The 15,571-nt window shown below is 37.6% G+C and overlaps 2 protein-coding genes across 12 annotated transcripts in view; one reads left to right on the top strand and one right to left on the bottom strand.

Moving 5' to 3' along the window:
- Nucleotides 1–10,687, top strand: part of LOC129747363 (hemicentin-1-like) — a 46,123-nt gene extending 35,436 nt beyond the window's left edge. Inside the window, exons 9-18 of the mRNA XM_055741538.1 lie at nucleotides 33–162; nucleotides 236–490; nucleotides 818–1,078; nucleotides 1,154–1,294; nucleotides 2,338–2,395; nucleotides 8,192–8,319; nucleotides 8,450–8,563; nucleotides 8,700–8,794; nucleotides 8,931–9,737; nucleotides 9,836–10,687. Of these exons, the coding sequence (XP_055597513.1) occupies nucleotides 33–162; nucleotides 236–490; nucleotides 818–1,078; nucleotides 1,154–1,294; nucleotides 2,338–2,395; nucleotides 8,192–8,319; nucleotides 8,450–8,563; nucleotides 8,700–8,794; nucleotides 8,931–9,737; nucleotides 9,836–10,675 (2,829 nt within the window). The 3' untranslated portion in view covers nucleotides 10,676–10,687. The remainder of the gene's footprint in view (nucleotides 1–32; nucleotides 163–235; nucleotides 491–817; nucleotides 1,079–1,153; nucleotides 1,295–2,337; nucleotides 2,396–8,191; nucleotides 8,320–8,449; nucleotides 8,564–8,699; nucleotides 8,795–8,930; nucleotides 9,738–9,835) is intronic.
- LOC129747362 (hemicentin-1-like) overlaps nucleotides 1–15,571 on the bottom strand; it is a 485,337-nt gene that overhangs the window by 265,767 nt on the left and 203,999 nt on the right. The window lies entirely within an intron of this gene.

Raw genomic sequence — 15,571 nt, 5'->3', positions numbered from 1 at the left:
GGGAATAATTTTGATTAAAAATCTCATTGCAGCACTTCAACATGTCCGCTTGGCCCGGTGGTATGCTGGATCGCATCCGTGACAGCTCCAACTACTCGTGTGTGTCGTCGAACAACTCGGCAGGCCCCGGAGTCCGGAGCACAACCTACTTCGGAGTGGAATGTAAGACAATATGCGCAGCGGGTTGGCCAAAAACATAACAACTCGAAACTCATCCTTTGATTTTCCTTTCCAGATCCACCGGAAAACACAACCCTTACAACGCCGGCCATCTCCGTTGAGGAAGGGAAAATTCCGCCCCGAATTGTTTGCTCATCCCGGGCTTACCCGGAACCGACCTTCGTCTGGACCCGGAACGGAAATGTTATTTCCCGGGGAAGCGCTCTGTCGGTGAATAACGTTATGGAACGATCGGATGCCGGAATTTACACATGCACAGCGTCCAACAAACACGGAAACCACAGCACCGATGCCGTTATCGATATTCATTGTAAGCTATTCTCCTTTGCCGGATCCCAGATCCCGGAGTTTGCTTCTTCCCATGTTGGGGAAAATTTCCTCTCGTTTCGAAAACACTTCTAATATTGGCTCGGTTCGATAAGATAACTCCCCAGCAACCATCTCACTGTTATTCGATGTCACAGAGAATAGACGCTGAAGTCACTTAATAAAACCAAAATATGCTCGAGTAATTAGAACATTTAGTCTGTTCTCTGTGGCCATCGAACGGGAGATATTTTCGCCACAAATAGAATATCTTGATACGACCGCTTTTGTCGCTCGCCAAATAATACCCCCCCTTCCTCATTCATTGCAGATAAGCCCACGTGCACCATCGTGCGGAAAGAGGTGAAAGATGAGGACCTGCTGATATGCACCGCCATCGGCAGCCCCAAGGAGTCGGAATTCGAGTGGAGTCTCAAGTACGAGAACGATACCCTGCAGAATCACAAAACAAGAGGCGACGCGTACGAGAGTGTGCTGATACTGGATAACGACGTGTCTGCGATGCGAACCTATGTCTGTGTGGCCAGCAACAGCGTCGGACTAGGGATCCCGTGCGAGATTGAAGTGGCCGGTAAGTGGAAAATGGTCCCTTGTTTTTCCCGAAAAACAACTCTCCTTTTAATTCACCGCCGTGTGTCTTTTGTAGGTTATGTGGCGTGGTGGCTGAAGGGCGACATCCTAACGCCGTACATCCTGATAGCAGCTGTGGCCGCCCTCCTTCTGGCCGTGATACTCATCTGCATCATCATCATTTGCATCTGCCGGCGCAAGAGAAGGCAGGACAAGTGTAAGTATCCGTACAAGCCGTTCTAGCCGGAATTTAGTTCCGTAAACAATTTGCACTTAACCTCAAAAAGCGTCACCCACGCACCCGAGACCCACAGACCCTTTTCTCATGGGATCTCATCTGTCCTACTTACCTACTAGAAGGTAGTTTCAATCACTCTCTTAAAAGACTGTTTATAGAGTCAAAATGGCAGGTAGTATCATTAGAGATAATTTAAATCGTTCTAACATTGTTTGTTGTGTTGTGATTTTTCATACTTACTTGGCTGACTGAAGTTTCGTCTAACACAGCTAATTTTTCAAGTAGCTCAATTGTACTGATTCTATCGCTTTACAACGTGCAGCTACCCAGTAGAATTTGTACGATCAACGGATTTTTCATACTGCCATCACACATTCATCGCATCATTTCATTCTTTTAAAGACAATCCTATCTATGAAAATGACGTAAACTATTTCTCAAAATCAGTTGGGATTCAGGTTTAATTCTTAAATTAAAATTTTAAACTCAAACTTAGGAGTCATGTGGTATGAAACTTGTAAAAATGTCATTTCATATCAATCTAGTGTTGATTTTATAACTAAATCCATTCGCATGTTAGATCACTTTTTCTATTACTTAACATTTTTAGCCAAATTTCATCCCACCTAAATTCCATTTACCCCTATAATCATATAAATCATCAACACAAATCACCTAATCTGTACTCATTTTGCTTTTTTTTCTCGTTTTTTTTTTCATTCTTGTCCCGTCCGTTTCCATTCGATTATCAAATCAAATATTTCAAATAATCCGAATCTCTGTTTTTGTGACGTCCATCCACGTTTTCCGTTCAACGCAATCAAAAACCTTGCAAACTGCAAACCGCTCTTATTCTCAATGTTTTTGTACGCGTGTGTGCTGTCCTGTTCCTGTATTTTTCACCTGATTGCAAAAAAAAAACGGATCTCCAACAAAACAAAAAACAAACTTTAAACATACACATTGGCTACACTTCCAAATTACATAACAACATTCGAACAAAAAACCAAAACAAAACACAGCATCCATCCACATTGAAGATATCGAAGATGCCGAGTTTTCGTTCATGAAGAACCAAAGGTAAGCCTATTTTTACTTTCACAATGTTTAAAACATATTAAATTTAATGTAGTTTAGATGTAGAGTAGTGTTTAGATTTAAGCTGAATATCAATAATGGTTTAGAGGGCAGTATGATCGCGTCTTAATATTAAAATGATACTGCATGATATTTTAACAAGAATCTTGATTATTTACAATCTGAACACTGGTTCATTATTTTGACTCGAGATGATTTAATATGATACTTCTTCAACCCAAAACTATCAACGATGTTTTGTGTGGAATGAATCAGAATGTGACTTTTAAAAATGAATCATCTTTTATATATCCAGTTTGTCGTAACAATTTATAGGTCCTGTAAAATGTGATCGCAAACTTACTTTAGGAAAACAAACAAATATAATAAAACAGTTTCACCACAGAGAACAGACGTACAAGCTAGCCTACGAGACTTGAGTTAAAATCCCAACACCTCTTTTGAACCAATTTTTGTGTTTTGACTGGGCCACCAAATGTCTCCAAACACAGCAGAATTGTCAAAACAAAGCTGAGAAAAAATGGCTAAGTATCAGTCAGTTTTCAATAAGCATGCTTCAAGAAAATCGCTGTTGAAGTTTCTAATACGTTCATCATGTTGCATGAACAAAAAAAAAACATAAAAGTCATTAGCTGTTTCCTTCAAATGTGTTAGAAATACAAAATTTTAAACAGCAGGATGCTAAAGTGATATGTGGAAGTAACCCGCTTTGAGATGCCTAGAATGACTACTGCTGCGTGCAACTGATTGTCAAGAATTTTCTTGTTTGACAGGCGATGCGTTTTCTCACATAAATTACTGTTCAAGATGTGCGAAAACTTAAACCAAAGCTGTAGTTATTTCACTGATTTTTTTTGTGAGTCCATATACGCTTTTTAGAAATTTAAAGTTAATATGTAACTTTCGAACGACACAAAAGATGGCACTGTTTGTAGTCAATTCCCAACGTATTTTTGGTGATTTGGTCATTTGAAATTTTACTCACTTTTTTGACGATTTTTTGTTCGAGCTGTACGTCTGTTCTTTGCGGCTTCACGTAATACAGCTTCTGTAGTATTACAACAAGATGCTTTTTAAAATACTATTTAGTTGATGTACTCTGTAAAGATCCGATAAAACAATTTCTATATAAACGGGATCATGGCCGTAGGAACGAGGAAGGGGTTAGGGGCTGAACCATCCCCCCTTCCTCCTCATGAGGTTCTAAAAATGTCAAGCAAAATATCCCTCTCTAAACTCAAAATTTAAGATTTTAAATCAATGTTTCATGATCAATTGAAATGATTCAATAGTTACAACTTTGACTCAGAACTAAGTCCAAAGCCTCGAAACCTTATCCTAGCTTCACAATTCTACTGCAGTTTTTCAACAAAAATCTTACTTGTTGATAGGAATATAAGGACTGTAACTCGTTTGTGAATAACTACTGATTGCGTGGATGGAATCTATTGAAATTTTCAGCAATTTACCTAGTAATCTAATTAGGTGACAATCTCTCAAGTGGTTTTGCGAAAAATCCCAAACTAAAAGAACATAGAAATATTATTTTGTGTACTAAGGGCTGTTCTCGAAATTCAAAGTATTCTCTCGTGAATAACTTTTGATTGCAAGGATGGAATTAGTTGAAATCTGCAGTAAAATTAGCTTCTAATGTATTATTTACGTATGCAAAATAAGGTGACAATCTGTCATTTGCATTTTGTCGTTTTGCAAAATCAAAAAAATATTTTGATGGAGTAATCAGAATTAGGTATTTTGCGTCCAAAGCCATTTTTAGCTAATTTTATCCAAATAAACATTAAAACATTGATCCAAATAAATTGGAAGATGAGTTTCGATAAACAATTTTGGAATTTTGAATTCGAATGCCCGGATTTGCAAAGTTTTAAGATCAAAATCCATCCGGGCTGTAGAAGTGGGTAAAAATATCAAATAAGCTTAGGTTTGAATCGTCTTGGATGATCTGATTGCAAATAAAAAAAAATTAAAAAATGTAAAAATTAAAATTCTTTGCATGTAATCGAGTTAATTATTCTAGATTTACAATTCAGATCCTCGATGGGACAAAATCCTGATATGAATCTTGGTTTTGTATTTTAAACGTTGATTAGATTTTTTTCCCTCATCACTTCGAAAAATGAAAACATAATAATTGAAAAATCAGACTTTTTTATATGGAATTTATGATGCAGAGTTGAAATATCAAAAACAGTTTAATGTAAGAGATTTCGTTTTGGGACTCTGAAACTAAATTCGCTTGGGAGTTTTTGATTGGAATTTGAATACAGAAATCGATTAGGAGCTCAGAATTTTCAATCAATAATTTGAATATTAATATGTCAATTTCATTAAGGATTCAAATCGCAATAGATCACAGTTTCAAAATTTTTATTTTTGATTCAAATTTAATATTTGATACTCAATCATTGTCAGTTTGAACACAAAAAACACCTAAAAACACTTTTTTCAAATGTGATTTGAATTTTTTCTGAAGATTGCGCTCTGTTTAAAAGAATGGATTTAAATTTGAAACTTTTTTGTGACAGGTTCTATATAAATAATATAAATAATAAACAATAATTTTTTTGACAAAAATTTTTTATCAATCTTAAGGTGAAAAATCTAGCTGAAAATTCATTTATTGATGTTTAACATTATTTATTTTATAGATCATTTAAAAAATCAGTTTTGAATAAAAATCTCAAATTTAATCGAGTTTACAAAAGTTGAAAATAAATCTGATAAAAACCGTAAAATATATCTCTTACTTTTACTCTTTAGTATTCTATACATTTTCACCATTGTTTTTCCTTCAAATGAAGCCTTCAAGATTCTTCATTTATTTCTTAACGCTTCATAAAAAAAACTCGCAACTTTAAGGCTAAGATCTTCACAAAAAACTGATTCTATACTCAAACAAAACGCATTTAAGCTTGCTAGATTTCTTGGTTTTATTCGGACTTGTACAAAATTTAAGAACGGTCCATCGGCTTGTTGGAAATGCCTGGGTTTTTCCCGGATTTTTTTAATTCATTCGCAAAACAAACAAAGAAATCAAATCTAGTAACTACATATTTTTATTTATTTTTGCTACCAAAACACACATGAATGATTTTATAAAAGACTTCTAAAGCTAATGAAGCCATTGAAAAATATGCTGGAGTGTTTTGATAAAAACAGAAAGATTTTTTACTAAATACTATTCTATAAATTCTGAGTTTTCACCCACAGTTGCCCAGATATTGCTCGGTATTTTGGTTGAATGATTCGAACTGAAAATCAAGAATACTTAACGGGATACAGAATCTAAAATATGAAACAGAAATCTAATTTTTAAATTGGTAATATAGAATCAATCTTTCGAAATGAGTTTAATCTAATCTGAAATTAAATATTCAGGACCGAACTTTTATCAACAGTTGAAAAAGTTTTGAAAACTGTTGGAGAGTTTTGATTTTGGGATACATACGTTTTCAAGATGTTTGATAAAGGTTTTGAGTCAAGATAATTACTTTTGAAAAAACTCAACCATTCGTGTGTGCGTGCGACTGAAATGCGACGTATTCGTGTGAAACAATGGATGTTTGGCTCGAGCGAATGCCGAAGGAGGGTTTTTGCGATAGAATGTAGAAAACCTTTTTTCGAACAATTTTTTTTAAGAAGGAATAATAGGGTAAATGAGCCGATGCGGTTAGCGAACTCAGAGAACCGTTTGGTATAAAAAATTTTGCTTATTTCATTTGGAATCGATTGAGTTTATTTTAATTTGATCACACTCGTAGTGCTAATTCAGTTTTTAATTTTGATGAAAATATTATCAATAACAAACTGTATAGCTTGACTTTTTGATAACATAGTTTTATTCGTGAAGTTGAAAAAGTGGGATAATGCACTTACTTCAAATATGACTGCAGTCAAATAGAAGTATTGAACGTAAGTAATATATTTCAAAGACGGTTCATTTGACATTTGTCAAGTCCAGTCAGTCAAGTCAGTCAAGTCAGTCAAGTCAGTCAAGTCAGTCAAGTCAGTCAAGTCAGTCAAGTCAGTCAAGTCAGTCAAGTCAGTCAAGTCAGTCAAGTCAGTCAAGTCAGTCAAGTCAGTCAAGTCAGTCAAGTCAGTCAAGTCAGTCAAGTCAGTCAAGTCAGTCAAGTCAGTCAAGTCAGTCAAGTCAGTCAAGTCAGTCAAGTCAGTCAAGTCAGTCAAGTCAGTCAAGTCAGTCAAGTCAGTCAAGTCAGTCAAGTCAGTCAAGTCAGTCAAGTCAGTCAAGTCAGTCAAGTCAGTCAAGTCAGTCAAGTCAGTCAAGTCAGTCAAGTCAGTCAAGTCAGTCAAGTCAGTCAAGTCAGTCAAGTCAGTCAAGTCAGTCAAGTCAGTCAAGTCAGTCAAGTCAGTCAAGTCAGTCAAGTCAGTCAAGTCAGTCAAGTCAGTCAAGTCAGTCAAGTCAGTCAAGTCAGTCAAGTCAGTCAAGTCAGTCAAGTCAGTCAAGTCAGTCAAGTCAGTCAAGTCAGTCAAGTCAGTCAAGTCAGTCAAGTCAGTCAAGTCAGTCAAGTCAGTCAAGTCAGTCAAGTCAGTCAAGTCAGTCAAGTCAGTCATGTCAGTCAAGTCAGTCAAGTCAGTCAAGTCAGTCAAGTCAGTCAAGTCAGTCAAGTCAGTCAAGTCAGTCAAGTCAGTCAAGTCAGTCAAGTCAGTCAAGTCAGTCAAGTCAGTCAAGTCAGTCAAGTCAGTCAAGTCAGTCAAGTCAGTCAAGTCAGTCAAGTCAGTCAAGTCAGTCAAGTCAGTCAAGTCAGTCAAGTCAGTCAAGTCAGTCAAGTCAGTCAAGTCAGTCAAGTCAGTCAAGTCAGTCAAGTCAGTCAAGTCAGTCAAGTCAGTCAAGTCAGTCAAGTCAGTCAAGTCAGTCAAGTCAGTCAAGTCAGTCAAGTCAGTCAAGTCAGTCAAGTCAGTCAAGTCAGTCAAGTCAGTCAAGTCAGTCAAGTCAGTCAAGTCAGTCAAGTCAGTCAAGTCAGTCAAGTCAGTCAAGTCAGTCAAGTCAGTCAAGTCAGTCAAGTCAGTCAAGTCAGTCAAGTCAGTCAAGTCAGTCAAGTCAGTCAAGTCAGTCAAGTCAGTCAAGTCAGTCAAGTCAGTCAAGTCAGTCAAGTCAGTCAAGTCAGTCAAGTCAGTCAAGTCAGTCAAGTCAGTCAAGTCAGTCAAGTCAGTCAAGTCAGTCAAGTCAGTCAAGTCAGTCAAGTCAGTCAAGTCAGTCAAGTCAGTCAAGTCAGTCAAGTCAGTCAAGTCAGTCAAGTCAGTCAAGTCAGTCAAGTCAGTCAAGTCAGTCAAGTCAGTCAAGTCAGTCAAGTCAGTCAAGTCAGTCAAGTCAGTCAAGTCAGTCAAGTCAGTCAAGTCAGTCAAGTCAGTCAAGTCAGTCAAGTCAGTCAAGTCAGTCAAGTCAGTCAAGTCAGTCATGTCAGTCAAGTCAGTCAAGTGGTCGAACTCTCTCAATCTTTCATGTAGAAAATTGTTGGAAACTCTAGTAACTTTTGAAATTGATTTCAAAATCCTTATTTTAAAGGGACTCACCAACTTTAGGTACTAAAGTTATAGTTCCGTTTTTTAAAAGTATTATTTATAGATATTTGAAAACAATTAGACAACAAGAAAGGAAACGAATTTTTGGTGAAGGGATTCTTCTTACTTCCCAATCGGTGATGGTTATTAGTAAATGTGGTAAAGGACATTATTCTTACCAAAAACCGAAAATAAGTAACACAGCCCTGTTCCGTTTTTGCCGAAAACCCCTAATAGGTCCCCGAAAGCGGAACCGGACGCATCGGAAAATATCCAACAGTATGACAAAACTGTTCGGTGGAGAATTCGCCGCTTCTTCGAGAAGCGAAACAGTATCGATCTGCTGAAACTGTCGACCCAGAATGGTATTTTTTTTTAAATTTTTATTGTTTGATTGTGTTTTTTTATGATTCTTATTTTGTCCCACATTTTAACACACTTAATACGTTTGCTTTTCTTCTTCCGTTCGTGTATGTGCGCCTGATTTACTGACAGTTATTACTTATGTTAAAAAGCCTCAAATCCCCACCTCGCACACCGCCAAAGAATCGCCGCAAACAGGCGATGATAGAAATGAGAATGTACCGTCAGCTGGTGCAGATGTGATAGGTAATGACCAAATTTTCAGGAACTTTAGATGTCCCTAAATGGAAAATTTCAATTGAAGTAAAATATGTTTGAAATTTATGAGAAGGTTTTTTCCTTAAAAGTTGACTAATCCGATTTTATTTTCGATTACTTGCAGTTACTGGAGAGTCATCTACTGCTGGAGGATCCCAAATCGAACCAGGCGAATATGAGAACCTTCCTTTCCATGGGCTACAAACTCCCCCAAAAAAGGTAAGTGAAAACGATCTTTTAAAAAAAATTGAGTCATTTTTCGCTTGTAGTTAGTCCATTTGCCGCTTGAACATCGATGATGGTTTGTATTGAATTCTGTGAGTGTATCGTTTTTGTGTGTTCTATGCTCCCGCAGGCCATGCTAGTTAAGAACAGTCTCGCGCCAGCAGTGAAATGCCCTAACAAGTCGCTAACACCATCCTGTTTCCCGACCCATCCGTACAATTACATCAACTACCAGCAACGAGACAGTAATGGTACCCTGAAGCATCCACCGAATTCGGACCTTTCCTCCTATAACACTAGCCAATCGACCATGCTCACTAACCAAAGCAATATGTCTTCGCTGTCCAATAGCCAGGATTCACCCAGCATCAACAACAGCAACACTAATCCTTACCTTAGCAAGACTGCCGAGCGGAAGAAACCTTCGGCCCAGCTTCAGCAGCTCCTTCTAGACAACAGTGACAGCTTATCGACCCACAGCTTCTCATCTGGAAAGTCACTGAAACGCCCGCCTGTTGGCAATTCGATTGCTGGAGAAAACAAGAAACTCATCGATCTGGAGACGGTGACTCCGTTGTACGAAAATCTCACTGATTCTATTCAAATACACGAATCTCCCATGAGTGGAAGTGCTACAACGGGTGGAATCGGCAGCAAATTCGCTCTCGATAATCACGAGAGATACAAAATCAGCTTGGGTCGCAAATCTCGTAAATCTAGTAGCCGGTCAAACAGCGCCGTTTCTAATAGTTACTACGATTGCATCAAACCCATTCCGGCTCCGAGGCACCGGAAGTATGCTTCTACTAATTCGCTAATCTCCAAAAACATCCAGATGTACAGCAAGCAGCTCGATCCAATCTACATGAATCTCCCCATCAGTTCGGGATATGAAACCGACCCCAGATCAACCGACGAATTCACTTCAAGCAATGAGGTAAGTCCACTCAACCCAGCTTAGCTAAACTCTTAACACATGCTCTAACCCAAACCAAAACTTCCGTTTTACCCCTCCATCTTGTGCCCAACATTCAGTACCCTTCTTCGTTCGATAACCACTATTTCGAGATCACCCAACACCAGACACGTATACTGATACCGAAGGAACTCTTCCCCGTAGATAGAAGCAATCAGGCCAAGATCAATCAGATGATCAAGAAAAATCTGGCCTCATCCAATCGACGTCATATTAAACTGCCTTTACAAAAACATCATAGCTTTAATTTCCAATCATCCCAAACGGTGGAGGCGACCGTACGCGATCTCAAGATCAAATCACACTCGATAAACTCGAAAACCCTGCGAGACTATCGCAACAGTAGCAATACCAGCAACAGTATCAACAACAACAACATGAATAGTAGCAGCAATTTTATCAGTAGCAATAGCAACAACAGCAGCAGCAAGTTCCCAACTAGCTCCACGAATCCCTTCTTGAACAACAACAACAGTAGCGCATTGTCCAGTATTAGCGGCAGCAGCACCACCGGTAGCAGCAGTCGTCGTTCGATCGCAGCAGCCCGAGCCCACACTACGCTTGCCACGGCAACGCTTGCTACGGTGCGCCAACACCCGAGTCGATCGCAAAGTGAAGACGACAGCAGTAGTGACCCCGAGGCAAATCAGCTAAAACAAAAGCAACAACAACAACATCATCATCACCATCACAAACATCACGGAGGCGGCGGCAAACATCATCACAGCCTACTAGGATCGGCTACGTTGGCCGTCGGCACGTCGTCCTCGCTGACCGGCGTCAAATCTAACAACAGCACCGTTTACAAGTATGAAACTAACTCGATAGCCTTCAAACCTATCACTCCTGTGCCAACGAGTACTCCAGCAATAACTAACTCTAAAAAAATCATCGGTTAAAATAATATGTGTAAATGACTATTATAAATAATGATGAATGAGAAAACAACTGATACTACTGAGTAAGAAACAAAAAAAAAAGAAAAACAAACAAACAAACAACACACTGACACTCACACACAAACACACAGACATCCAAAGAAGCAACAAAACAAAGAAAAATTACACACTCTGTGAAACAAGTGAACAAAACAGGATATTAACAACAAATTAACATTGAAAAGTAAGCCAACTGACGTGTACATTCATTTGCTTGATTGTTTTGGTTTTAATTTTTGTTTTCAATTTGTAACATAGAATTATTTTAAGCGATGACATGCCCTTTGAAGAAAAAAAAAATAGGAAAAAAGGTGAGTTATTGTGATTTGGATTTTGGGTTTTGGTTTAATGATATAACTTTCCACGTTGGCTTACCGCAAGTACTAATCAATTCCAATAATAACTTTAGCACGAACTTGTAAAAAACACTAATTTGGAATCGAATAACAATATTCGGAAAATGAGAAAAGAAAAACTTACAAAATATTGTGATGGGAAGTTTCCTTTTTTTACGACCGTTTTATTTGTAAAATGTTGGCTCTCAAGCTTACACATACTTACGCTCGATAAGTCTATGTGGTCCTTCGAGCCGGATCTACATGTCGATTTACGAGCCCACTCCTATTTTTAAACTACTTGCGTACGGAATACGCAAGACCAATGACCACAAAAAAACGCATGCCTCTCGGAGCACCGAAAACGTCTTAGAGCAGTTGTGTGATTGGATCCAACAATTTCTGTGACGGTTATTATTGATGCCACGCCAAACCAAAGCAAATTTTTCATTGCTAGTTGCTTGGAGAAAATCCTTTACCTAATTAATGGCACTACAATTGCATCTACCCGAGCAAAGAATTTAATCTCAACAGTGATATTAAAACTTGAAAGGTTTAATTTAAAAAAAATGTGGGAAAAAATTGTGACAAAAGCTTCTAAGATATTAGTAGAACCGGAATAAAAGCTTTGGTGATTTAATCTTTGAAAACTTTATTCATTTTTCACGTTTCTATCATATTGAATTGGCTTTTCACATTCCTTGCTTTAGTTAGGCACATAAGTTGTGTGTTGTGTGACACAACTAATGTAAATATGCACTTGATATCTACTTAAGGATTCCCTCGGGGTATCGTATTTATTGTTGTGTATATTACATGTGTTAAGTCGTCAAACACGACCACACCGAAACGGTGCAAACGGAAGCTTAGGTATCAGGCGGTTTTCAGCTTCGATGGGCAGTCAATTTTAAACTTCAAACCACGAAATAAAGTCTGATTCACATAGAATCTGGTCGGATAAAATAGATCATTTCTCCGCAAAGAAATAACGTACAACAAAAGTAAAAATGTCATTTTCTAGGGTTTTTATTGCACTTTAATGTACATAAGAATCATTCGTCAGCTTTTCGGATGAATTTTCAAACTTTTTTTGTGAAACCACCCATCATTTTCTGCAGAGTACTGCTGGTAACCTCATCCGCCATCTTGTTCCACCACTTTTCCATTTGAGCGGGTTCTGCCACATTTCTTCAGTTTGCCCTTAACTATTGCCCAATATTTCTCGATGGGACGAAAATCCGGACAGTTTGGTGGATTGATACTTTTATCAACAAAATCGATCTTGTTCTCCTTATACCACTTAACGATATCCCGGCTGTAGTGGCAGCTTGCCAGGTCCGGCCAGAACTTCACCGGACCTTTGTGGGACCGAATGAATGGCAAAACTCTCTTCTGGAGACATTCTTCTTTGTAAACATTTCCATTCATTGTGTCCCCAGTGATTAAAATCTTAGTCTTCTTCCCACAACCACAGATCCTTTGCCAAATTATCAACTTACGAGCAAATTTATCTGCAAAAACAAACTTGTATCTACCCGCAACATCCCTTTAACGCTTCGCAAGGTGAAATTTGTTACCGGGTATTTGTCCAAAACCCATTTTGACGTAAGTTTCGTCGCCCATCAAAATGCATTCGTTGTACTTGGCCAACACTTTCTCGTACAACTTCCTTGCCCTGGTTTTGACAACCAGGTTTGTTTCAGCGTCCTGTTGGGGTGTTTGCTTGCATGATACGACCGCAAGCCTTCTCGCAAACAAATTCGTCGAGCTGTACTGTGGTTCGTCTTGAACTTTTTCGCCAAATCACGCAAGGAGATTCCTGGATTATTATGAACTCATCGAATTACTTTTGCAAGCAGCTTCCGGCCATATGTTCCATTTTACGCCTGATTTGTTTTGCTCGATCCACCGTAAGGGTCTCCCGGTAACGTTGCAGCACCGAATTTACGGTCGATTTTGGATATTTCAGAAATTCGCGATCTTTACTCCTGACCACGTCGGTTTCTCTACGTGAGTGTGCAGAATTTTCTCTCGCCTTTCGCGTTCCATCGTCGATAACTTTTGACTGACTGCTTCAATCTTGATGAAATTATCACCACTAAGTAAACAAACCATCCGGATCAAAACACTGTCAATAGATTCGCGATGTGACAACTAGGGACGCTGCAGTAAATGAAAAGATGCGACAAGATTCTATGTGAAACAGACTTTAAAAAAGTTCCACCTGATATATTTCTCAAATAACTTGTAGGTAGGTACCTATTTGATATCTACTAGATCATTCAACTGATCGATGGACTCACCCTATTCAGCATTATACTGATGTTGGATGCTTTTGAATGATGGAATTCTTATCTTTTTTGCAGTTTTGAGCTATCTCAACCCTGTTGGACATTCCTTGAATCGATCTGCTTACTTCAAGAAATAAATTCCAAGCCCATAATAATTTAATTCTAAAATTCGCTAAGGTACATACCTAGTAGTTTAAATTAATGATATTTGCAACTTAAATTCAAAACATGATCAATTTATTATCTTACCACATGGTTGTTCAAATACAGTGCTCGCTTGTTAGTCGGGTGCTGATAGAAGCGGAGGGTGGGTCCGATTACCGAAAACGTCAGAATACCGAGGGTGCCTTGGCAGAACCATTATTTTGGTCCAAAGGTTTAACTCCAAAAGTTTTCATTACAATAATTCTTACATTATTGAAGGTTGAGAAAATTTGAATCGAATGAATTTCAAAAGCCACAAACAGTTAACGAAAAATATATGAAAATATCAGTATTGCCTGATATTGCCAAAATAAAAAAACGATCGATCAATGAACAGGAATTAAAAAAAACACTCGAATTTTTGGAATACTTTCAACAAAACGACTGATTTTGAGTAGAATTGGCCTTTGTCTCAGGTTCCAAAAACGTCCGATTACCGAACTTGTCCGATGAACAAGCGTCAAATTTACGTCCATTTGTACTATACTTAGAAACATTACTCAAATCTTGAAAAATTTTATAATGAAACTATATTCGGCAATATAAACGCAACGTTTAGTAACTCAAAGACACTGAATTTTACCAATTTACTTCAGTGGTATTGTCAAATATTGATGCTTAGATTTAATCGTCCAAAGGAGCGTATTCATTTGAAATACTCGAAATGCAATACTTTGTTGTGAATAACTTCTTAATGCATGAATAGACATCAATGAAATTTTCAGTGATGCTTCTTTTTCATGTAATATTTACTTGTGGAAATTCTTGTGACGATCTGTCAAGTGGGTTTTGAGATAGTTTCAAATGAATAAGCTCATTGACCAAAATTTTTGGGCAGGCTTGTCGAAAATCCGGTAACTCCCCTACTGGAAGTCAATTATCTTATGGTCAATCGTTTAAGGAGACCTAGAAGATTTAACGGTGTGATAAAATTTGAATAAAAGTGAAGATGATAGATTCCATGAAGTTAAGTATTGTGAGCGGTTTCATCAAGCGCTATCCAAAAATTTCAATGGGGATAGTTTTAAAAAAGATATTTTTTCCATTATCGGTTTGTCTAGCTGACTTATAAACAGAATTGACTTCATTTCTACAAAGTAACAAAGCTGCCTACCGGTAAATCAACAAAATACGGTGGTCAAATCGAGCGCAAAATATTTGGACCGCTAGCGGGGAAATTTTTTGAAATATTTTGTGATAGAGAGATAGAGGTTTCCAGCCAGAAATTTTTTGTTGACAAGTCTCGGATGTTTCTGAGATGAACAAGAAGTAAAAACTAAAAAAAAAATGATGACTAGTACTTGAGGAGGCTGACGATCTGTGGAAGTTTCAGATCTGTCAGTATTACATAACGATTGACACGATAAATATAGAGAAGACTTCGTCAAAAAACGACCATTTTCCCTGCATAGAATTTCAGTTAGTCTAAAATGTTTTGTTCGAATTTGGAATCGTGCCACTACGCGAATTCTGTGGTAAAATGATAAAAAGTCAAATATGAGGACAATTGGCAAAATTTGTCACAATTTCGACCAAATTTAAAGTATTGAGAAATTTTGGATGTCCAGTTTCAGTATACGTAAGACTTAATCAAAAGTTGCCTTTTTATTGGAAAAAGAGTGGTTCATGTTGGACGTTATAGATGGCATCCGTGGTGTCAAAAAATTAAAGTTAAATAATTTCTTTGTTGGACTCTATCTCAAAAACCACTTGGCAAATCGTCACCAAATTTTGCTGATGTAAACATTATAGTACTAGTCATGGCCCTAGGAAGAATGCCCTCGTTAGAGGGGAGTTTGGAAACTTTTTTCGTCAATGATATTTTCGCTCCAACTTGCTTGAATTAAAAAAAAAAGAAATATATCTTAATACTTCTACTTATTCAGTTTTAAGTTCTTGAACATTATTTTTTTTTGTATTTAATAGAATCTTTTGAAAATATATGCTGAAATCTCTAATCTGGTGAGCTAGATTTGTAAGAAGAACCCTTAAGAAACAAATATGGAAACTTGCTCTCATCATTGGTT

This window comes from Uranotaenia lowii, chromosome 2 (genome assembly GCF_029784155.1).
Source record: "Uranotaenia lowii strain MFRU-FL chromosome 2, ASM2978415v1, whole genome shotgun sequence".
In the NCBI taxonomy this organism is placed as follows: Eukaryota; Metazoa; Arthropoda; class Insecta; order Diptera; family Culicidae; genus Uranotaenia; species Uranotaenia lowii.
Note: the sequence above shows the minus strand (reverse complement) of the source record. Positions and strands in the feature narration are given on the sequence as shown.